The 26,210-nt window shown below is 37.0% G+C and overlaps 2 protein-coding genes across 3 annotated transcripts; one reads left to right on the top strand and one right to left on the bottom strand.

Annotated features, from left to right (window-relative positions):
- Nucleotides 1-3,148: 3,148 nt before the first annotated feature.
- Nucleotides 3,149-4,521, bottom strand: LOC133515950 (uncharacterized). The gene is made up of 2 exons (XM_061848600.1): nt 4,269-4,521; nt 3,149-3,674 (listed from the first exon to the last, which is right to left on the bottom strand). The coding sequence occupies exons 1-2, from the start codon at nt 4,408-4,410 to the stop codon at nt 3,208-3,210; spliced, it is 609 nt and encodes a 202-aa protein (XP_061704584.1). The 5' UTR covers nt 4,411-4,521; the 3' UTR covers nt 3,149-3,207.
- A 195-nt stretch (nt 4,522-4,716) lies between these two features.
- Nucleotides 4,717-26,191, top strand: LOC133515946 (homeobox protein rough-like). 2 transcript variants are annotated; one of them, XM_061848597.1, is made up of 4 exons: nt 4,759-5,257; nt 24,250-24,370; nt 24,769-24,882; nt 25,261-26,191. In XM_061848597.1, exons 1-4 carry the CDS (start codon nt 4,969-4,971, stop codon nt 25,367-25,369), a joined length of 633 nt encoding a protein of 210 aa, XP_061704581.1. In that variant the 5' UTR covers nt 4,759-4,968; the 3' UTR covers nt 25,370-26,191. The 2 variants fall into 2 exon arrangements, with proteins under 2 accessions (XP_061704580.1, XP_061704581.1); XM_061848596.1 differs by lacking the exon at nt 25,261-26,191 and having other exon boundaries at nt 4,717-5,257; nt 24,250-24,877.
- The last annotated feature ends 19 nt before the right edge of the window (nt 26,192-26,210 follow it).

The raw sequence follows: 26,210 nt of genomic DNA, 5'->3' as shown, positions 1-26,210 counted from the left end.
TATTGATTTAATTTGGACATAATTATTTTTTTTATCTAAATTTGCTTTGGTTAACTCTGCATAATTATTCGTGATAATTGAACGAATTTTCGGTGACGTTTGAGGTTTGACGCGTTGTCAAATTGGACATCCGACACATTCGATTTTTTTAGCGTTTTTATATAGACTATGACCCGAGACTATTCAGCTTTTTCTAGTTTCAAATGGATAAACTCAAACATAATTAATTAGGATAATAAAACATCCTTTTATAGTATCTAAAATGTACCCAGACAGATTCCATCTATCTCAAAAATGTTAATCTACCTACAGGTTAATGTTTTGCTATAAACCACATTTAATCCGTTCGTCAACCATATTTGTATGAACAACTACAAAAGGCACAAGATTGCAAAATTAAAGCTCAGAAATGGATCGACCACGGCCTTTTGTTTCGAATTCAAAAAGGTTTTATTGTTCTTTATGCCGCATATATACCAATTCCGGGAGACAGCTTGAACAACACTTTAGTGGCGAAAGGCATCGATATCGACTAATGAAGTTAACATGCAGTGATCACGAAGTTTGCACATCTGAAATGGACGGTTACAGTCCAACGTTTTATTTTCCAATACTTATGGTAGTTTTCATGACGGTTTATGTGTTTTCTTACATAATTGCAACGTTATCTAATCGATATTTATGCTGCTAATATTAATTACAAGTCACATATCATCACCAACTCTGGAAGACAGCTTGAACAACACTTTAGTGGCGAAAGGCATCGATATCGACTAATGAAAGTTTGCACATCTAAAATGGACGGTTACAGTCCAACGTTTGATTTTCCAATACTTATGATAGTTTTCATAGCGGTTTATATATATATTTTGAATAATTGCAACGTTATCTAACCTATATTTACCTACGCTTCTAATATTAATTACAAGTCACATATCGTCAGGTGACAAGCAAACCACAAATTCAGAGACAATGAACCGTACTCATAACAATACAAAGTTGATTTTTATTTGAATGAGTTTTGGTTGTAACATAATGGTATATGTAATATGATATTGATGTGATAATGTAATGGTATAAAATAAGGAGCAAAAATACAATAAGTACTGCTTAAAGGTATGATCTATAGTACCTATGCTGATGATGACGCATTAAAATATGTATTTAGGAACTTAAAAAATCAGTGCATTGATAAAATATTTTAAAATCATTTTAATATCTATCATTATTAAAATAAAGTTAATTATAAGAAGAATTTCTTTTAACTGACTGTACTCGAGGTTCCATAATGTAAGTAGCTAATTATATTTTACTGTATTATGATTTTTAATTGGTAAATGAAGTAAGTACACAATATTATGTAAGTTTAATTATTTTTTACTAATGTTATACCTTAGTTATGAGTACTAAAGTGTTAAAAAAAACGTAAGAACATGTATTATCACCTACTACAGTTAGGTACCTATTTTGTTAATGTGTTTTGAACGTACAATTATTGTGTTAAATAGCTAGTGTTTGTGGTCATGGAGTAGATACGGGCAAATCTATCGTATGGCCACGAGCGCTGATACTATTTTTAATATTATACAAACATGTACTGAATTAAATCATTACTTTGAACTTAATATATAAATCACATCACAATTAAAAATAAAAGAAATTCAAAGTGATTAAACTTGTTCGTTACATTATTTTAAGTTAAGGCACCACTAAATAGAGTCAGACAAAGATAAGTTGGCAGCGATTTTGATAGCCCAGACAGCGCTAGTGATATTTTAAACGTCAAATATCTAATGAAATTATGACGTTTACTTAACACTTGCACAGGCTTTGGGCTATCAAAATCGCTGCCAACTTAGCTTGGTCGCATTATTCTAGGTTAGTAAGTAACAGGTATACGTTGGTGTAAATACATTCACATTTCTCTGCCATATAATTTTTCGTACAAAGACGTTTAACACCTATTTAATTCATTGTAGTAGGTACACTCGAACCTAAAAGGTAAGTACAGTCAAAGAATTTAATTTGGTACCCATTTCGTACTACCTTGTCACAGTGACAATAGTATGAGGTCTCTAGCGAGTTTCATGTTGTTTGTCACTGTGACAAGGTACGAAATGGTACTGAAATTAAATTCCTTGACCGTACATACTTTTTTTTTTTTAATAGCCTATTTGTGTGTCCCACTGCTGGGCAAAGGCCTCCCCTCTAGCTTTCCAATCCTCCCTGTGCTGAGCAAGGTCCCGCCAGTCCCGCTGAAACGCATCCAAGTCGTCCCGCCATCTCTTTCTCGGTCTGCCTCTGCCACGACTACACCGGGGATGCCAGCTAGTGGCTATTTTAGCCCATCTGTCATCATTCATCCGGCAGACATGTCCAGCCCAGTCCCACTTAAGCCTGGCGGTCTTCATCCCAACATCGACGACACGGGTTTTGGAGCGAAGCTCTGTGTTCCTCACCCTGTCTGATCTTCGGATACCCAGGATACTCCGCTCCATTGCTCTTTGACAAACCTTGTGCCGTGATTTTTGCGCCTCAGTTAATGACCAGGTTTGGGCACCATAGGTGAGGATGGGCAAGATGCACATGTCGACGACCGTACATACATATATAATTTTCTTAATTTAAATATTAATATAAAATAACTTAATAAGTATAGGTAAACTAAGCTCATAAGCTGCGCAAGGTTAGGTACCTACATACTTGCTTGAACTTAGGTACATACCCATAAGAGAATCGGCTCAGCAAAGCTACCGCAGCTTATCCATATTCATGAAAAAGCAGCTTAATTGTCAAAGTGTAAAACAGGTTCCTGTTAAAGTACCTAAGTATCTATACTAAGTATTTTCCATTCGGGCACAGTTGGTTTTCCATTCGGGTGCACTATACAGGATTAAAAAAAAGTTTTAAACATTTCATTTCGCAATGTAAAATGAACAAATAACATCAGAAAATCCTTTAATTTATATAATAAACTTAAAAATGTCAAACGAAATAAAATATCCGTATTAAGTACTTACCTAAGATACTAAGTATTCTCACTGCATTCGGGTACAGTTGGTTTTCCAGCTAGAAAGATCATTAATACTGATGGCCCTGATTGGGGATAACGTTTTGTGTGTAACGATTACCAATTAATTAAAAGGTATTGGATCTTACTTGTTTAATTCATTGAATACAGTTATTTAATGCAATCACTGAAATTAATCAATATAAATCATTTCTTGCAAAATCTTTAGTATTCTTCCAAACTCGTGAGTTTTCCCGGAAATTCACATTCCTGTTTACAACGCGCCCCCCTTCTTGTGCTGACTTCACGCCCTTCATTGCCATATTATTAGGGCTTTCCGGTATGGCGAATCCAGATATGCCTCTACTGAATATCTCGACGCGGGGCCCATCGTCAGTCAGCTTGCATTCGCTAGCTTCAGCTATCCCAGCATCTCGGTACTTCGCGTTCTTAACGGACGGGCCGAACTTAATTTCGAACTCTTTTAGGTCCAAGTACGGGTATTTTTTCATGATGACCAGTTGCTCATATTGGCGGAGGTCGTCACCGCTTAGTATGCGTTTGGCCTCGGCGTTATCGGACTCTGAAAATTCCTGTGATCCGATAAGCTGTTTGTCGGATGTCATTTTCTTAGCACGTCCGGCACCAACGCATTTTCGAGAACCTGTATTAGACATTATTACTGACAAAGAAATGAACATGGCTACACTGTTTTTGTTTTTGTTGTTGTGTGTGTTGTGTTTGTTTCGTGGTAAACTATTTATTTATTCTATGTTTCTTTCTTTTGTTATGTTGTTATACTTTTGTATGTCATAGTTTATCACGAATAAATGGTATGATTTCTGATTTCCGATTTTTTTGTTATTTAACATCTCAAAACTATAGACATTACCCATTCGTTACGAGAATGAATCCGCCAGATCAATACCTTGATTAAAATTAAGTGTAATCCTAAAGTTATACCTTGAGGACCGGACTATCCATAGGAAGACTTAACCATTTTATAAGTTATTATTTTAATTTAAACGGTTAAGTATATGAAAGTACTTAGTTGTGCAATCGTAGGACAAAATGTACCAATATATATATGTAGAGCTGCAATTTTTTTTTAAAGAGGCTTTAGAGTTGCCTTTAGTCAATTTTCATATATTTAGTTACATATACTTACATAGATAATAGGTACGAATGGATATACCTTTCTGACTCTTAGACTGTTTAAAATTCGGATTAAATAAAATATGATCTACATCAAACTTACGATTCAATAGTTCGGTCAAGTCATTAGGGTGGACTCTATGAAGAGGAAACGTGCAACTAAAAGAAAGGCACAAAAACACACAAACAACAAGAAAAGCTGGGGCAAAGTGTTGCATTATGTTAACTACTATACGTTTTATCATTTATTTTTGAGTGTACGGTAATATTTAGGTATGGAAAATTCAACTAGTAAATGGTGTGTCATTTTGATTGCTTAACTCAAAATTAAAAATAAAGTTCCATAAACAAAAATAATTGACCCATCCTCCTTTTAGGGCGGAGCAAGACTAGAAGTTTGACTGATTGGTTCGTCTCACCCCTTTGCACGTATTCTGGCAACTGAGAGTGAGATAGAGTGAAGAGGGCGGGGCCAATGTTCCCTAGGGATGGCGGGACTTTGCACCTGACACGGAATATCCACGGTCAATCCACGTGTCCTAAGTGTCCGCATATCACGTGCCGAGTGGTTCATTGAATCTTATTTTAAGAATGTTAACCGCTATGCTATGTTTTTATTTTTAAGAACAAACTTTTTTAAATGTGAATTTAAGTATAAAGAGAGACAGCCTGGATTTGAGCTGACATCGGAAGCTTTCAGGATTTTAAAAAAGTTTTAAACTTTTCATTTCGCAATGTAACAATAAGAAATAATATTACATACTTTTATTTATTTATATAAGTTATCAAAGTGCTCAATAATAATGTCAAACGAAATAAAAGATCCGTCAAAACCACCTGAGACTACAATTCGGACCCCTCGGCCGTCGTCGCCGCGGGAATTTTTCGCGCGCATTTACGGGCACCTGGAAGAGCCCAAGGAGCATGGTGGTGCGGTTGGCGGCAATGGCAGCGAGTCCGGTTCGGACGTAGAGGTAGGCAGCGACGGGGGCTCGGCGAGCCCGATGTGGCCGCCGCCACTGCCGCTGTGTCCGCGCCCGCTGCTGTTGCCGCATCAGCAGCTAGCTTTCGGCGCTGGATTGGCTGCTTTTTGTAAGTAATTAGACGAATCTAGCTTAAGTTTTTGATAGAAAAATTATTTATTCATATATTTACATAGACTTGTTGCCTTGCGTACAATATTTACTTGTTTTACATTCAGCATCAATATTAGCGGATGAAACAACGCGCCAAAAGTATCTGACGTCCCGGATAATTTTTTCAAATATAGACAAATTTCTAAAATTAACGTTCAAAAGTAAAGTTTTACAGAATCAACAACTGACTAAGAAGGATTTCCCATCAACAACTAAGAAGTTGTTCTATATTAAAGGCATCACTTTTTGTTAAGCTGTTACAGAATGGTAGATACTTATGAAGCGTTATTTGATCCGCTACTATTGATGCTGAGTGTACAAGTTGGCAAAATTATTATTTGACTCCTAGGCCTAATATTGATATTGCGAGAGTCGCAAGGCACGAGGGTTAAACTAACTTTGCTACGAACAGTAGTGAAAGTAACAGTTTTTAAATCTAGCTATGTGGATACCTCCTGACTGAAATAACGGTAATTCTGGACACAAATTCCATAAAGTAAGATATGAAAATCCGACTAAAATGACATTTTAACATAACGGTAATAAATAGTGAATTATCTTTCTTACTCTGGTATTTCTTTCATTTTTAGTTTCGGAGATACAGAAAGTGCATAAGGTCGGATTCATGATTTTCCTTACTTTCGTGAAACATAAAGCATTGCTAAATTAAGCTAGTATTAAAATAACATGTAAGCACTAACTGCCAACAAAACTAATTATATACTTAGTTAAGGCTAAACTTAGTTAAAATGATCTCCAAATATAGTGATTTTAATCGAGTTCAGACTGTACCTCAACAATAACACTGAAATAAACAGATTAATTTTTTTTTTCACACCCATCTTTTTCCATACGTTTGCGTCTCAATTGTTTCGATTTTGTGGTTGGCTTTACTTTCAGACTATGCATTTAAAATTTAAAATGTTGACACATTTTGAATTGTGAGGTGTTTATTACATACGCACGACGTTTTGCCTATAAATTTAGTAACAATACTACCTTTCGGATCTGAACTTAAGACCTTAATAATGTCTAAAATAATCAAAGTGTAGAGTGTAAGTAAGTCAATACAACTTTATGCCTCTCTTTTACAATGGGGAAAAATCGAGTCTAATAAATTTAGCAAATTACCGCCTTTTTAAATATAATCCAAGGTACTACAACGTTTTTACTTATACAAAATAGAAGGTAAAAAGCCTTAATAAAAAAAAATAATGGTATGTCTAGCCTATATAGTACGCGAAATAATGGCAAACAAAAGGGCCAATTTAGTTTTGGCTCTCCTGGGAAGTTTTCAAACCAAACCATATGGAACTCGAGGCGAGAATTATTATTGTTTACAGTAATTATTACTGGGCATACTTGAAAGTTTAAATAAAAAGTTTCAGTTTCAAGTTTGCTTAAATTAAAAGTTTCATTTCTCCACTACCTAAAGGTTGTCTGGAAGAGAACGCTCTGTAGCGATAAGGCCGCCTGTTGTTTACCTCTATCTTCATGTATTATATGTGTTTCCATGTACATTTGTTCTGAGGTTGTGCAATAAAGAGGATTTGTATTGGATTGTATTGTACCGGGGTTTCGCTCAGTCGTCTTTGGGTCGTCTACTTAGAATGTCATTACAGTGCTTGTGAGTGTTGTTATCACTGATTTTGTTTGTGTATTATCGTGTCGGTTCCCCTTCTCCTGTTAAAAGAAAAATAACATGCGCTACTGACTAACTAAGTAAGTAATGATATGATTTCGCTCAACTTTGGTCATTATTTGCAGTAACTAACAGAATTTCTATTATCTTTTTACTACTCGTATATAATCGAATATCACTGTAATGTATACTGAAAAAATGAGCTAGATATTTATTCTAAGCAATTTACCTCTATTTAACCATTATTTTTCAAAGATACTGAAAGCAAGCTTTTCTCATGTAACTTTATCAAACCTGTGTATAAAATATTAATACATGTTCGACAAATTTGTCGATTAAGCATACATATTATTACGTGAATATAACTTAATTTTTGACTAAAAATAGTCTGTTTTTCGCCGAATCCTTTTAGAACGTAACCTTTTTTTATACGGATCCGTATTATCAGAATTGTCCGGATATCCGGATCCGTCAACATTTTAACATCCGAAATATATGGATCCGAAAAATTTACGGATATTGCAAACCCTAATAAGTTTCGCACTTTGAAACGTTTCAAGTATGCCTATAGGATTTGAGAGGTTTGGAGGATTTGATAGATCCCATCATCAAAACTGAACCTTATAACAAAACTCGCTATATACATATATGCCTATAAGCTTTAAGGAGTTCTCTTAATTACTCATAGATTCCATGATCAGAACTGGGTTTTTACGAAAATAGGACCAACTGCAACTATATATTTGTGTACCCTCTTATTCTTCATTTTATATTAAATGACTATAATTATGTTATGGGCTCTGGTTTTTCATATGACAACCCACTTGACCTAGTAACTAGGCACACTTTGAAATTTTGAAGACTCGTCATCGTTATGCGGAAGGGAGGTGAACGACTGATTCTTTATACAAACGTCCATTGATCGGACCGTATTAGGAACACGGAGGTCCTTAGGCATGCCGATTTTGCTGAAATAGAGGCCTACCTAATGAGACGACAGCTACGATGGTGCGGGCACGTCTCCCGCACGTCCGGCTTGGGACATCCCAAGACCGAGTCGCGAAACGCATCTTCTACTGCGAACTGCAAGATGAAAAGCGCAAACAAGACGGCCAGTTCTTGCGATTCAAAGATGTGTTGAAGCGGCATATGAAGAGAGCTCATATAGAGCCAACGACATGGGGAATCTAGCTAGTGACCGTCCGCGTTGGAGGCATGTTGTGCAGACGCACGTGTGTCAATTTGAAACTGGGCGCCGCACAGAACTGGACGCTAAGCGCGACGATCTAAGGGCCAGACAACTTGTGGCCATAACTTACAATTATATCGGAGGGCTGACCTGCAGCGAGTGTGGCCGCAAATTCGCTGCAAAAATTGGCTATGTGGTAGAACGCAGTCGCTGTGGCTGAAAACGGCTAGGAGATGATGATTTGTAGATTTGCTAGGAGAGGTTGTATTTTTACCTTCCAAATATGTTCTCACTGCTGTCGTGAAAATTTTTGTGTACTACACGAGATCAAAGTTATTTACATCTCGTGCGCTTTTGAGTCCCTTACTCCGCTCAAGATTCTAAATTAGATTCACGAGCATAGCGACTATAAAATATTTCGCTTGCACGGGACTCAAAATGAGCACTCGAAGAAATATCAAACTTTGCTCTCTTGTTGTACAAATAACTATAGTTTCCTATAGTTAAACGCTCATTTATATTAACATCAATATCCAAAGAGGAAAATGGGGAGCGCGTTTGTATGGAGATGCGGTCGTCCACTTTGCCATTAATGGCGACTCACTTTATATATAAACCTGGAACAATCTGTAAAGGTAGGTTGTCTGCTAAGGTAGATCCAATTTTGGGAAAGAGGTCATTTTTCAAATCCATCCCAATTAGGCAAAGTTTATGACGAATGCGTTAATATATATGTATTGCGTGTTTTTAAAAGGAAGGTTTTTATATTGTGTGAATTTTATAGAGTAAGGGGAACTACTAGGTAGTACTTACTATCTCCAAAATAAAAGACACAAATTACGGTACTAATCAAGGTAGGAAGGGGTGTACCGCAGGGGTCCATTTTGGGCCCTGAACTCTTTATTATGTTTTCCATTAATTCGTCGTAAGGGTGATAAAAAAATAACTAACGTGAAACTCTTATCGGAGAATAGGTACTTAACAATTACAAATTCGAGTCATAAGTGTCATAACAGCTTATATTACATTCTACTAAGCTGCTTTTCTTAATATAGGGTAACTCCAAGCATAGTCTGCTCAGTGGAGCAGACGACGAAGGAGCAGTATCTTTATAACCGACTTCAATTCCAAGAAGGACAAGGTTCTGTATTCGGTTATGTTTCAAGTTTTAAACTCGTAAAATACAACAATAACATAAAAGCAAACATACAACGAAGCGGATGCTATAAATAGATCCTTTGTTCAATTATATTTACATATTATTTTCCATTTTCATCCTGGTCGTGTTTTAAGATCTTACTGCTCGGAGTACAGCGCCAGAATATCATTTGACTGCTAGTTTTGCTATACGTTTGCCCAGACCGAAGCTAAGCAAACATGGTCTTAGCGCTGTAGTTGTTTTATGAGTATTCTGAACGCATCATTATACTGAACCCTGAACCCTAAGCGCGTTATATGAACGTTTGGTGTACTTACACCACAGTTTTTACGTGTGGTGCAAGGGGATAATCTTCGCGACAGCATGTTACAGCGGACCGCAAGCGCCCGGCGCTCTCGTTCCATGTCCATGTCGTTGCGAAGTTTCTCCGTTAGAAATGGCCTAAGTATGTAGTAGTAGTTACCAGTGGTAAAAGGTGGGAAAAAAATTCCCAGTAGTTACCACTGGTAACAACTTACAAGATCAGTGGCTGTGCAAAAATATAAAATACCCCGCGTTACCAACTATTATGGAGATAGAACTTTAAGAAAAAGATTGCCGTATTTTTAGTCTGCCTGAAAATATCAGACTTGAGCCCAATAAAATTAAATTTAAAAAAGCACTAAAGCTGCACCTAATGAAAACACTTCGGTGAGAATTGTATGCCTGTGCCTGCAAATGTCACTCAAGTGAAGTGAGTTATATTTATTGTGTTAGTTTTAATTAGGTAATAATATGTTACGTTGATTATGTATGTAAGTACTTATAACAGAGACTCGCGCCTGCAGTCAAACTGTGCAAACAGTTTTGCAGGAAACTTTAAGATTATAAGTTTATTTCATGTAATAATAATAAATAAATTAAAAACAAACAAATAACTAGTGGGAATAACCGAACACAAACAAATACTCTTTTCAGAATTGGAAACCGACACCTCCTGTTTATCAGGCTGGGATACGTGTCCGCCGTTCCGTCGGGGTAAAAATAAAATTTACAGTACATATGGGGCTACTTTATAGCACTAGTGCGAGAAGTAGCATATTACGTTACTGTGTCGAACATTTAAAGGGCCATATATACTGTAAAACGTTGTACGATACATGTGCGAATAGGTAATTCGCAACTCGTGTCGATTTAAAACACTCCCTTCGGTCGTGTTTTAATTTATCGCCACTCGTTTCGAATTTCCTATTTTTCGCACTTGTATCGTAATGTACTAAACTTTTGTAAATGTTCACTAATTCAATTCAACACTATTGATGCATTTGGTTGAAGTTGCGAATCAAAATGTATGTTTCAACTTGAGCGATTCCGTGAAACACGTGCGCGATCCCAGGGACTGCAGTCAGGGAAGCCGCGGGCATGGTTTAATTTTCTACAAAATTGTTATATTTGTTATAAAATTATTCAGTTGGGAGGGAGTTAGTTTTTTTATACCACGACGGTGGCAAACAAGCCTACGGCCCGCCAGATGGTATGACTGCTTACCATCAGGCGGGCCTATGCACGCCTGCAACTCCAGAGATGTTACATGCGCGTTGCCGACCCTTTAAAAACCTGTGCACTCCTTTTATGAAGAACCCCATACTGTAGACCCTCGGGAAAACCTCGAGAGTTATCGTGTACGAAAGTACCTAAATATAAAAGTTAACGAAGAACTCACATATTATCAAGTTACGTCGTTAGAGATGCTTATACATCTTGCAACAATAGTACAGTCATCATCAATAGTAGCGGATGAAACAACGTGCCAAAAGTACCTCATATTCCACATACCTTTCCAAATATAGATAAATCTCTAAAATGTACGTTCTAAAGTATATCTTTTTTCAGTCTTAATTGTTCTACATATAGGAACCATCACATTTTGTTAAGCTGTTACAGAATGGTAGATACTTTTGAAGCGTTTGATCCGCTACTCTTGATGCTGACTGTACATCGTATATTTGCTGTTACATGACTCCCGTAGGTATCTTAAAATGAAGGGATTAAACTTTAAATTTTAGATTTTCATAGTCTTTCTTTAATAACTATACTTTTAATGGTCTTAAACCCAACTAGGAGAGATAGCAAGAAGTGGGACTCAAGAGGCATAATTTGTTAATGTAACGTGGTAGAGTCCAAGCCAAGTTGGTTTACCTACATTAGATTCTTTAGCAACCTAGTTTATTTCACAAATTAACATTACATAAAGGTAATAAACATAGCATGTAGAGCCACGACCAATGCATTCCAGAGATAGATCCAACAGATTCTTCATCCCGAAAAAAAAAACTGCACGTTCACAAAATATGGCAGCCAATGAATTCTTCAGACGTTGTGGCATGTCCACCTAATTCAACCTCTTACTGATGGCAGCTATATATCTCGTCAGTCTCATCACCACTGAGTGAGGATATTATATCTTTATTTGCATTGCAGTACACGGAGAAAGGATGGAGTCTGGAAGGATGGACTGGATGGAAGTGTAGTCTTAGCTTAGGTGGCTCGTATCTTCTGACAGGGTGATCGTATGTGGGATTAAATTTGTTACAAACTAGGCTAAATATCTAAATGCATCCAATTAAAGAGACAGCAAATTACATGATATCTATTCAAAAACCTAATCCATCAGTCTACACAAATGACAATTACGAATTTAATATAACACGGAACTCCCTAATTTTCATTTGATAACGCTGTCGCTATTCGGTTTCACGGATTGTTGTTTCGTAATAGTTATTAGAGTCGAACAATGGGCAGATTTTATAGCGAAGTAGCAGAACAGTGCCGACAATTTTCACGAGAGAGCGAGCTCGAATGGGCGCCGGCGGGGCTATAGGCGGGCATCGAGTCGTGGTGTCATAATCGCATCACTACGGCGCCAAGCGAGCTGTCACTCCTCCCTCCCTCACTCGACTCTGTCACTCCACAGCGAACAACACGTTTTTCAACCACGCGACAAACCATTATGATACTATTTTCATAGCAATAAGAATCGCTGTTGAAGGAAACGATTTTCATTCAAATAAGCCGCTTAACTGAATATTGTCTACGGAGGTATTGTCGTCGGGGAATTTGCAGCATGTTCCCGAAGTCTGGAAATGAAGGAATAAGAATAGACGAACAACGTAGGTACTTTAATATGCCGGTAGAATTGTTTTATTAGGCGAATACTAATTCTAGAAGTTAATAATACTTCTTTGGTCAAACAGTTATTGGCGTTACTGGTTGAAAAACGAAGTAACATTCGAGAAGAAAACTCACACGCACACTTTTGCACACAGAGCGTGTTTCACGCCAGTTTAGCGGGAGTTAGAGCTCGTTTTATACCCTAAGGAGTTATGATTTTTTTTTTATGATGTGGCTAATTCATACGAATGTCCCTAGGGAGTTACAGCTTTTTTTTTTCAGAATCCATAACTCCCGCAGAAACAATATAGGCCTTTGTCCTTTAGTACACCTGCATGAAATAAGATCTTTTTCGAGCAAGAGTGATAAAAAAAATTAACGGCAAAAATTTTTTTTTTCGAAATTGATTGATTTCGAAACTCATAAGATTTTTTTTAGTTAGGGCATTTATTTGTGTGATAAACACTTTCCTGAGTCATGGATGTTTTCTATGTACATAATTATGTTTTTATCTATATACGTATGTATATCGTCGCATAATACAATATCACATAGTACAAGCATTGCTTAATTTGGGGCTGTGTAAGATTGTCCCTAAATATTTATTTCTTTAATAGCGAAGAGTATAGATACTGATCTTGGGTTGGGTCAAATCTCGGGAGCCCTATATAAAACTCTATAGTGACCTATCGTATGCTGCCTACAATACAAAATTTATAAAAATAATAAAGTTAAAGTACGATTCCAACCGAACGGGCGGGGTCGGAGCGCATTTCACTTTTCGTACGGCCGCTAGCCGGTCGGCTCCTCGTGGACGCGGACGGCTCCGAATAGACTTCATCGCATGTGCCATACATAATGTATAGGCACATTGTAAATGCGCTCCGGTGCTGCCCGACTCGAACATGTGGGAATCGAACATAGTCTTCTTTAAAAAATTTAGTGCCCTAGTGGCCGTATTGCAGGCCCCTATGGACTCACGATGTTACGACGCGCCAAGTTACAAAATCAATTTTAACATAGAAGGTACCAGAGAATCGGTTTAAGTACTATTCATCATTATTAAATCATTATCATGGTCATCATCAAACTTTTGGGCTATATTAGTATAGTATAAAAGCTAAGATTATCATTTTCCACGAACTCAAATTAAATTAAAAAGAAATCGCATTTAAATAAAATTAAGCACTGGTCTTATCTCACTGAGGAATAAAAGTGGGTTGGGTTATCTCTTTGTAAATTTATATAAAAATATTAAATTTATAAAGCATAACCGGGCGGTAGGGTATTCCGTCGCTTACCGAGCATTCATTTCACCACAAGTAGGTAACCTAACCTAAGCCAGAACTAACTGATCTCTGTTTACGCATAATTCTTACAAATCTTGAACTCAAACGTAGGAGAGGTAAAAATCTGAAACACAAATCGGACTAATCAACATTTGTCTATCAGTATCAGAGTCTATCTGTTAGAAAATAGATACCTCCATTACCCACCTATTACTTTTCAACACACTTGCTCAAAACTATCATATCATAATCGTAGATATTAAACACGCGTGCTTTTTCCGTATATTATAACACTTGTGCTTTTTCATTATATTATCCGACTGAGTTAAGAAGTAACTGATTAAGTATTAAGTGAAGTAATACATTTTTTTAACCAACTATTAGGTTTCAAATGTTAGTTCAAAGAGGTTTTATCACACCAAGCATAATTTATAGATTAAATTACCTCGTAAATTACATTAATGAATAAACATATCATTTTATCGGTTGCATCTCCATCCGTCGAATAGAAATACGAAAATATTAGCTTTTTTAAAAATTTTTAATTGGCTGTTTGGAGATTTCGTTCGCGCCTTTGCCTTGCGCACGCATTGGAATCGTGCGTAAAAAAAATAACACGCCAGCCATTTTTCGTACATGTTATAAAATTGAAATGGTTTTGCATGTTTTTAGTTAATATATTAACGAAAATGTTATTTTCAAGCATTGAAAATAAAGAACACATAAAATGGACGCTGCCAGTAATACTAATAGTGGCAAGAGCAGAGAACGATTGCCTTTTACCATCAAAATCGGGTGAAAAATAATTGGCAGCATATGAAACTTTTATTCAATGGATAATCAGCAAAAACGCCCAGTCTTTCTTGGAAAACGTATTGGTAGCTTACTTCAATGAACTGGTGAATAAGTGCCTACAAGCCCAGCACGCTTTGGTGCAATTATTCGATGTAACTGTAAGTCACCATTTTGAAAATTGTACTTTTACTGTTTTGTTTTTTCCTCGCAAGTGTGTTGAAAAACGTCGTATGAAACGCGTGTGCATTGGTAATGACCGCTTACAGCTCGCGCGCACAATATCGCCTCGTGTGTAATGACCAACTTAGCACACTTGTATCATAATGTACTATTATAGGTACTTATAGCTACATGTCCTACTCTACGATAATGGACTTGCCCAATGGGAATGTTCTAACTACGGGAAAGTTTAACTAATAACTAATACGTTCGCCCCGCTAAAATGCTTCCCACTGGTACTTTTTTGTACTTTCGGCAAGTTCCGCCGTGGCAGACTATCAAATTCGGACTTAGCATAACTTTTATGGGTTACCATTGTGCATTTCATCGCGGTATCAAGTCGGTTAGAAATTTAGCAGTCAGCTCTTCTACCATGAGCATAGGCAGCCGTGGCCGATCTGGAAAGCCTTGAACAGATTGCGTTCCCAGGTCGGCCGTAGCAGGGAGAACGTGCTAAAGTGGGGCACCTTAAGGGATCTGGACCCAATGCATGTGGGACCGGTCCACAAACGATGAGGCACATGCTATCTTGTCCAGCGTGCCCGCATACTTGCTCTGAGCAGGATCTCCGTGATACAAAATCCAGTTCCTTACATCTACCTACCAGTGGATGTAAGGAAATCGCAATCTGTTGCCTCAAGGAGAAGTTGAAAAAGTTGTGGTTATTAGACTCCTGATATTATAACTCAGTACCTTTTATTTATATCTATATATATATTATGTTTATGTATGCATTATATTTATTTATAATATGTGTCTTATATATAGGTGTATTATGTAGTGTATATGTAGATTTATGTATATGTTATAGTTTGCGTATTCATACTACGGGTTGTCTACTTTTTATTTTATTTTTTCCTTTCCTTTTCTTATGCTAGGATTTTTATAATATGTATATAAAAGTAAAACATAAAAACACTTAAAAAACAATACAAAAGATATAAACACATTATAAAAAACCTAACCTAGGGTGCCGCCAGCAGCGGGGCAGGGCCCAAGCTGCCGGTGGTCAGGGCCGTAGAGAGAGGAACCGTCGGACTATCCGCGCCGTGTCCAAGATCACCGCCTTCTGCATCTGACCCTTGATCCAACCACCTAGCCAGAGTCTCTCAAGGTGTTGGTCGAGACTCTTCGCTATGAGGCCGTTCGCTCAAACGACTATTGGGACAATGATCGTCGAATCAACATCCCACATGGCGGTTATCTCGTGAGCCAAGTCTAGGTACTTGCTGGACTTGTCCTTCTCGGCTTTCACGAGATTCTCATCATGGGGGATGGTGATATCGACGAGCACGGCCCGGCGTTGCGATCGATCTATTATCACGATGTCAGGCTTTTATTTTATTTTATTATTATTGATTGCTCTTGTGCTACTTTTGTGTATACAAAATTCTCATATTGCTACTGTTAATATTGATTTGTCTTTCACCTGTTAGTGTTCGATCCTTTCGCATTTTCTCAAAGCTAACCTTTCTAAGCTGGAAGAGATCCCTTTTAGGGATAAGTTCGCCTTTGTACATAACATTTATTTGATTTGTTTTGTCTGTTTTATGTTAACCTGTTTATGTGCAATAAAGTGACATACATACATACAACAGACAGGGCGATAAATGTCGCTACCTTCTGGTCCCGCACAGTCTGAAACCATCAACACGAGAAGAAGAAGGAGAAGCTAAATGTAACAAACCAGTTTATTTTATTATATATTTAACATAAGTAAAACTAACTCATTGTAAATCATTAGTACATAAATTTAAATCATCAGCATTAAAATCAGCACCATATAAAAAATACAGGACTTGATATTTTTGATCACTTCTCAGATTTCACCCTATACGGGTGCCTACATTATACCTATACCTAGGTACCTTTAGTCTAGCGCTCGGTAAGCGATAGGAAGACAGGTATTTGAATGTCGCTTGACCATCTTTTAGATATCGTCAAAGAGTTGCGAGGTTTCTGGGACGTCCAGAGGATTATACTACGAAGACTTATCTCCACGGCGCTCTATTATATTCACAATATTTTTCTACTGAATATTTTATTTTCACGGCTAAATTGGTCCGGCGATATCAAGGGGTGCTTTGATGTTTCTGTAAGACACGATGCTTTGAATAACACGGATCTGTAAAAGTATTATGCTCGGAAAATAAGAATTTGTTAAATTGAAATAAAATAAGAAAGATTATTGCGATTATTATTGTAGGGACACCGTGGGGACATTTATATTGCCGTGCCGTTGCTATTCAATTCCAAATTAATTATTACGACCATCACTGAGGTTAAGTGCATGATTAGTCAGGGGTAAGGATTAGTTACATACAAGACTCGTCTTTTTAGAACTTAGGTATATGTAGCTTAATTTTAACATTTATAAAACCAATTTTATTGTCAAGAAAAAATATTATTGCCATGATTTACTCACTTACTATGAGTATGAAAGATTAAGTAATGAAACCCATTAAATATTATCAATTAGTTCTTTGGAAAAGTTATAGAATCATAATGAATTAAACAATACGTACCTACCAATATTTAATTAATATCAATCAATTAATAACGAAGAGCCCTGTATAATTAAGCAGCAATTAATGACTGAACTTTCCCCACAAATAGCCCAATCATTTACAAAATAGAAAACGGAATAATGGTGATTCCTATCGCAATATTTCTATGGAAGCCCGGCGAAGCGTCTCGCAATATCAATATCTGCAGCAGAGATTAAAAAACAAATATAAAATGTAAGCAAGTCAGGTGTGGTCTCCTCAATCTCACAGGGGCTAACTTATCTGTGGTAAAATTGAAGTTCTTAATTCACAGACAAACGGTCTATTTTCCTTGACCCATAACGCAAATAAATTGTTGGGGCTTTATGGTCGAATACACTCGTAATTAGGGGTGGTAATGAAAATTAAGGGGTAGTTGCAACCCTAATTCGTTCGCCATTGTTAACATTAGCTATTGTTCATTAATCACAGTTTTTTATCCCGAACAAAACAAACATTCTGGGGATGATGATATAATCAAGTGCTTTATGAATAGGGGATGGATTTGAGCAGTTACGTATTCTCATCATACTAGAAGACATTTAGATAGTTGTGGGGTACGATAATAGTAGCAAACTAGTGCACGGCCTATAATGATAAGTACCTACCACCCGGACATCGTATTCAAAACTCGCCTAGGTATTAACATGCCTTCAACAAACTTCTAGGACCCTGCCAACGTCGGGCCCTCTTTTATAAACGATTAGCCCTTATCTTTTCCACATCTAGATATCATGTGTGCCAATGGTTTTAGCATAGAAAATGATAACACCACCGGAAGTAAAGTAAAATGTCTGAATACGGACCCCGAGCTCCAAAATACTCATCGGGATTTAATTGATTTTGAATGGATTTGTTGAACATTTTGCTGTCACTGCGTACGAGCGCCAAACAACCTCTGACAGAAATAGGTGCCTTTCATCCCTTGGTTAAGAATCTACTATTGCAGCCTCGCTGTGCACGTTGAATTACATATGTGCAAGTTGCGGAAAGTTTCCAAAAAGTTGGAAGGGTTCTCAGTTTTATTTTTCTAAATATCATAGAATGATAAGAATTTTCCAATTTATGCTTCGGAAACTATCAATCCCCATACAAATACGTGAGAAGTGTCTGAAACTCCTGTGTAGAAAATTTTGCAATTTTGAAAAAAAATCTTGGATAGGTGCATAGTACGGTACTTACATCGTTTAGGATATAATTGTGGTTTCGATTGACACCCCACTCACAAGTTTATTGAGCGAATGTCAATTAAATGTGACAACATCGGGATTATGCTCACATTGTGCACCAATTTTATTATTAGATGTGAAAGGGGTTGGCTCCACCTGACGAATCCCACCATCATTTATGGCACAATTGAAAATAACCTATTTAGTACGAGATGTTAGCGATTCATAATTTTTTCGATAAAAAAGCAGTATGATAAATTGGATCATTATAATGAAATTTTAAACTGTTTGGTAAAATCAGTTTACTCTGACGTTAAAGATTTCAGTATATTTGGTACCCATACCCGTATCTGTTGCAGTTCTTTTATTACCTTTAAGTACCCATGCGCCATCTTCTCGACATTGAAGATTGAAGACAAATAGAGTTAGACCAAGCTTAATTGGCAGTTATTTTAAATGTCTAACTTCTATGAAATTATGACGTTTAAATAACACTGGCACAGTCTGATTCTGTACGGTCGCCTTGCAATTTAATTTATTAATAATCAGTAATAAAATAATTATTCGAACTACACAAGTAAGAAAAGGACACATGGCCCGGACAGTTGTTATGGAAATCAGTGACAGGATGAGATTGAAGCACCGGCGCGCGACATATGGCGCGGTGTGTGTTACGTTACCGTAATCATCGCTTCCCGGTTCGGGGGCAATTCAGGGGCTAATGAATCGAATACACTTCATGTGATTTAAAGTGTCGCTTCCTGCGAATATCTCTTTGGCTTGCACATTGACATTACTTACTAATGACGCCTGTGCGGTAAAGAGCCAAGAACATAGATCATGCGGCGCATGATGTGGTTCATATATAATGTTTTCTATGTATAACCAACAACACAAGCCTCATTGAGCTTACTGTGGGACTAGGTCGAGCTATGTCAAATTGTCTTATAATATTTATATATTATGAAAGGACGACGAACATCTAAGTATAACTAAGAAATTAACAACAAGAACATTTGAGTGAGAAGCGTCTGTAAGATGTACATATAAGTAGTAAACTTAGCCTCCGCTTACGTATGATCTTTAAAATTATCCACGTCTACTGTATAGACCCATTGGCAGAATATTCCTTATTGTATTGTTATAAAAAGAAAGCCTTTTATTGTAGTGATGATGGTTTCGTTAGAGGTTGCGTGAGATTGTTTTCATTTCGTGCGCGTCTTGCGTGGGAGTGGACTAATGAAATGAAAGCACGTGAAAAGTAATGATGTAATGAGTATATGGGTCATAAATTAAGAGGGAGTATATCACGTACTCGGGCATACGAAAAGAGAAATATTCTCCACTAAATATTTTCCATTCTCCATGATTGTTTAGTATGTTATTGACACAATGAAAACTAGTAGTCCTGGCGGTCCACCCCGAAATTCAGTAAAATGCTGCAAATGGTGTTAAAAGCATGAAAATCGGTACGAATGATCTTTAAGCCATTTGAATCAATTTGACCCGTAGAATCAAAAAAGAAAAAAGGAGAGGAGCTATGGCGTTTTTTTTAGGGTTCCGTACCAAGAAGGTACAATGCACCATAAGGGTTCCTTTCTGGGACTCTGTCCGTCCGTCTGTCTGTCACATCGCTAAATATCTCGAGAACCACTTAAGATATCGATTTGGAATACTTATGAGAAACGCTAACCCAGACACATTGAAAGTATTTTTTTAATAACTATGGGAAATGCCCAATATAAAGGGGGGTAAAATTTCAAAGTCTAGTGACTAGGTCAAGGTCAAGGGGTAACATTTGAAAGAGCTCAATTTGACCATTTCAAACCAATGTTTTATAATTTTTTAGTAGTGGGAAAAAAATATTTATGAAGAAAAATGTAAAAAAAAATAAAATTCTCACCCCCCCCCCCCCCCCCCTCCCTCTCGTTATCTCCGAAGCTTACCGAAGAAAAAATATGATTTCTTTACATAATATTGACATTACTATACATTTTACAGAAAAAATATAATCAGACCTCTATCTTGATAACTTTTTTTAATTTAACCAACTTTACGTGTGTTTATTACACTTGAAATCTCTATGAGATTACATTAAAGACAGCTTTTTTCAAATAAAAGAATAATGTTTGAAATCGGGTCCCATAATAGAGAATTATTATCGAAAAACCAACATACGTGCATTACAGGGCACAAAATAGTTAGACAATTTGCCGCGAGATGGCGCTGTACACAATTATAATTAGTACCTCTGAACAACCTTTATAGTTAGACGAGATAATTCAAAGTTTGTACGGAACCCTCGGTGTGCGAGTAAAACGAACTCGCAGTTGACCGATTTTATTTTAACATGTTTAGGCTCCTCCACATACAATACCGTTCAATTTTTTTATATATTTCAAATAATACCAAATATCCCCATTTCTAACCCCAAGAAAGCAATTTTGAAATTTTTTACAATTAGTTTTTTTTTATTACATTTTTTTCCACAATTTCATTCCGACCAAAACTACTTTGTGATATATTTTACAGATCCGGATATGTTAGTCGTATTTGTCTATGTGCCAGCGTGATAGGTAAAATAAATACAGATGGTCCCAGAACCGATAGACATTTTAGAGTAGGTATTTGAGGCAAGCTATAGCAATAGAAACTCTACAGAAGTCGACCGAAGAATAGCAATCAGCTGGAAGAAATACTGGGCTAATTAAGACATTTTTAAATCACAACTTCCTCTGCCTACCAAAAAAAATATGGTTGCCAAACTTGGGCGTCCGATTACACAACCAGGCAAAAAATACAAACTACGCAGAAGCGAATGGAGAGAAGCCTACTAGGCTTACAATTAAAGGATAGAATAAGGAATGATGATATCTAAAGAAAAACTAAAATTACAGACGCCTTAACATTCTCACTCGAGAGAAAGTGGAAATGGGCAGGACACGTTGCCAGATATAGAGACGACTGATGGACCATACGAACAGTAAAATGGTCTGGGCCGCAGGGCTCAAGAGGCAGAGCTCGACCACGTGGCAGATGGTCTGACGAATTGTAGCAGCGGCGGGTCGAAAATGCCTAGAGACAGCCCAAGATAGAGTGAATACATAGTCCTTACCTTACCTACTAGAATGGTTATTTTTTCAGAAAACATATTTCTCAACCAAATTGCAGATAGAATCACATTCTTCGTTTCTGTAACCATTTTGTAACATTTTCCGCCTTAGAACGTTTTCAAATTGTCCGACCCGATATTGGATGTCGGATACAACCTCAAAGGAGAAAACATTAAAAAGCCACTTTTTATATTTATGGATTTTTTTAAATTTTTATAGTTTGAAAGATAACCTTAAACCAAAAAAGAAGGACATGTTGCCATAGGGCACTCTCTAGCAGCTGTTTTTCACCAAGGATCATCCGACATCCTATATCGGGTGGGACAATGTGAAATTGCTCTTATACATGTCAGTCGGGTGAAAGTGCAAGGAGCCCTACCCCAACGTAATGAATAATGAAGTTCCCCTAGAATCGTATTTACATTACGTCAAGAAATCTGATAGCACAGATTAAAATTATCGTGATTAACCCCAAGGGGTTTCCTTCCGCAATATGTCGGAGCTCGTACAAAGGCGTTCTCAGGGCAGACACAGGAACTATGAGGAATCCTTACTTATTCGCTAAACATGAATTTGTCTCAAGTTCACCGATTTACCACTTTTGTTTGAGATTTTATATAAGATAGTATTATGGTTGAAATTACGAGGTCGGATGAAACATTTTATGTTGGATCGTCGTTTGCGATTAACTTCTTAATTTCGCGATATTGTCGGGTAGTACTTACTACCTACCTATGGGAATGTGGTTATCCGGAGTGTTGCGGTTTATTTATTCGCAGTTTCTGAATCATTACGGTCCCTTGGCCTGGCGTTTAAAATTTAAATTAATTTATTTTTTAAAAGACCCAGAGGTTCATAGTTATAAATAATGTTTCAGTTAAGTAACATTATTTATTTATAACTATGATCCTCCAGGTCTTCTTGTTGCCTTGTTCTTTTGTTGCAATTCAGCTTTTGTATTGCCTACTTAATGTGTTTAAATGACTGTTTGGTTTTTGAATAAACTAAAAAAAAACTTGTGTCCAATTATCCACATTAATGTTAACTATTTTTTTTGGGAGTTCAAGCTTAGGTTATGGAAAAATCTTAAGCATGTCATCACAGATCAAGATCAGACAGGAAACATTCACTCAATCAAATACTTTTCCATAGGTTAAAATTGAGCTTATAACAAAGAGTTCTTCGGTGGAACTTATGTACCTACTTTAGCACTCTGTAAGTCCGGCACAGTCAGTATAAAAAAACAGGTTATTCCTACTAGCGCAGAATAACTAATAGTACTACCGTCCACTAGTTACCATCAAGTTGACGATGACGTGACGTTATTTATGAAACCTGGATCTTTTGTCAAGGGCGCTTACGCCACACTGCGTAGCGCAGCGTTGTATTTGTATAGGAGCATCGTTGATAATAGCGAAAGCGCCATCGACAATAAGTCGCTTTCAATAAATAACATCACAATTATACGAACGGACAAACAAATCAGTCAAAGACCAATTTTTTTAACACTTTTAAGGCAATTTACTGAAACAGTAATCGACTTATAATGAAACGAATAATTAATTCGACGTTTAATTAATTATTGATAAAGGAACTCCAACTCCATATTTATACTGTTTTTATTAGTATTGAATGCTAACCAAATTATGGTGGTTGGTAAACTACTGGGAAAAAAAAATCCCACCTTTTACCAGTGGTTGGTGTTAACTAGTGGTTTTTTTTTCAGTAGTAACTACCAGTGGTAAAAGGTGGGAAAAAATCCCAGCAGTTACCACTGGTAACAACTTGGTGGTAACTAGTGGGAATAACCCAAAAAAACCGGTCAAGTGCGAGTTCGTTTGACTCGCTCACCGAGGAGGGTTCCGTACAAACTTTAAATTTTCTCATGTAACTATAATCACGAAAGACTTTAATGTAACTGAATACTACTACTAAGCATAATTGTGTAAAATTAGTTCAATAATTTGCGCGATCTGTCTGTATGTTGGTTTTTCAGAGATAACTCGTTATCACGTGAAATGATTACATTTTTATTAATTTGAAAGCTGTTTTAGCGTAATCCCATAGAAATTCGTATAATAAACACCCGCAAAGGGTATTTAATTGCAAATTAAATTAGAAAATGTTTTTGGTGATTAAAATATATTTTGTAATGTTTAATTTGAGTTCTTTCAAATAATACCCCATTTGATCTAGGAACTAATAGAATTTGAAATTTTGCCCCCTCCATAATAAATAAAAAAAATGACACTTCCAATGTGTCACGTTGTTCACAACTATTTCAAATCGATAGCTCTCGAGATATTTAGCAATGTGACACACAGACAGACGGACGGACAGAGTCGCACCATACGGGTTCCATTAGTACCTTTTTGGTACGGAACCCTAAAAAATGCAGATTAAAAATAAATTGGCGTGAAGAGTCTCCCATAGAAAATTTGAATTTTGCGCTTTTTCTACTGACAAAGTAGGTGTAGTACTTGTGACATTTGATATTTACCTATTAGGGATCGTGGGAAAATCGGACTACGCCTGACCGATTATAGATTCTACTCTACGCCAATTTTTTGTAATAGGAGCGGCTGTCAATAGGATCCGAGTTCCTTTAGGATGCAACCGTGAAAACGAGGTGCGATATAGGTTAATTAGTGTGTAAAAAAACAGTTGTATGTTGCAGTGGCCCGTCGACGGCGGAAGGAAAGCCGGCCGCGGCGGCAGAGAACCACCTTTTCCGCTCACCAGACCCTCAGGCTCGAGCTGGAGTACGCAAGGGGCGAATACGTCGCCAGGGCACGGAGGTACGTTGCTTTGACAAAGGGCCAGAATTCAGTTGAATGTTACAGTTCTTTAAGTGTTCTTGGGGGTAAAAAGGGAAATGGTTTTTTAATAGCTCATAGAGGTTTATTAACATCTAGGTATCCTTTTTCAAAACGCTTTCTGCTGAGAAGGGCAGAGAAGCGAATAGGAATGTTGTACCCTGTTCTCATTGTGTTTAAACTGTGGAATCAAGTGTCGCCCGCTGTATTTCCGGGCTTTCCGGTAAACATGAATTTCCCCATCTTACGACTGGCAATGCACTTTCAACCCCTCTGGTATTGCAGGTGTCCATGGGTAATGTTGACTGCTTGCCATCGGGCGATTTGAGTTCTATTTGCCTCCCATATCAAAAAAAGATACCTTTACGTCTTCATTTCAGGTGTGAACTTGCAACAGCATTGTCTTTGAGCGAGACACAAGTTAAGATTTGGTTTCAAAACAGAAGAGCTAAAGACAAAAGAATCGAAAAGGCTCATCTAGATCAACAATACAGGTATGTTTGGGTATGCGTACCTACATAATTATGTGCAAGTTGCGAAAAGTTTACAAAAAATTCCAAAATCGAAAAGTTCTATGAAATTTCAGGAAATTTTCACAGGAAACAAAGGAAATTTAGATTTTGGGAATGGAAAATTTTTACTCCCATACAAGAATATGACAAGTTTCCGAAATTTTTCCAAGTGGATATTACGCATTTTTTAAACTTACTTCCTGTCGGAATAGGGTTAAGCTAATAGTTTTGCTGATTGTACCTACCTATACCAAGGCCATACTTTGGGTGTTCTTAGGTAATAGGTATACCATAATATAGTGCATGTTATAGACATCCGATATCGAACGGACTGGTTCTATTTGGTATCTTTTATTCCAGACAACTGGCAGCGGCCTCAGGCATGTTCCCTGCGGTCCTGCCCCCCTACTGCCCGCCGCCTTGCCCATGCTTGCCGCCACAACAAACGACGCAATCCCTTCATAAGTAATTTGTAAATACTGTAAACTCCTGCCGCCCAGATTTTTTTTCGTCAAAGATGGGATACAAGCCCAGTGGCCTTTTTTAGGTTCACATGATTCCGACCCAAGACATCGACGTATGATTACATTGTCATAGCATTGTATTATAGGTGCGAGATTTTAGCACAATAGAGGGTATCAGTAGAAGGTTAAAAAAGCGGCCAAGTGCGAGTCGGACTCGCCCATGAAGGGTTCCGTAACATTTATGACGTATTAAAAAAAACTACTTACTAGATCTCGTTCAAACCAATTTTCGGTGGAATTCGCATGGTAATGTATATCTTTTTTTTTTTTTTTTTTCATTCTGTTATTTTAGAAGTTACAGAGGCCCCCCCTCTAAACTGAATAGTTTGCGCGAGAGACACTTCCAAAGTGGAAAAATGTGTGTCCCTTCCCTGTAACTTCTGAAATCACAGAATGAAAATTCTAAAAAAAATATATGATATACATTGCCATGCAAACTTCCACCAAAAATTGGTTTGAACGAGATCTAGTAAGTAGTTTTTTTTAATACATCATAAAATTTAAAGAATTTTTTTTTTCATCAAACCCATACGTGTGGGGTATCTACGGATAGGTCTCCTGCCGCCCAAAAATGAATTTGGGCGGCAGGAGGATATATTTTTATCCAATCTCTATTACTAAGAAATCAGGACAAATTAATACCAAAATTACGCATTTAATGTGAATATCTCCACTTAGCTGTACTAATTTCTTTCTGGGGCATGCTGTATAATAGATAAGCTGTACATGTTTTAGTTTTAAGAAATTTCATTAAATAAGTAGCTATACTCCATTTTACTTTAAAAG

Source organism: Cydia pomonella, chromosome 3 (assembly GCF_033807575.1).
Source record: "Cydia pomonella isolate Wapato2018A chromosome 3, ilCydPomo1, whole genome shotgun sequence".
NCBI lineage: Eukaryota > Metazoa > Arthropoda > Insecta > Lepidoptera > Tortricidae > Cydia > Cydia pomonella.
The sequence above is the reverse complement of the archived record's forward strand: the minus strand, read 5'-3'. Positions and strand labels throughout refer to the sequence as shown.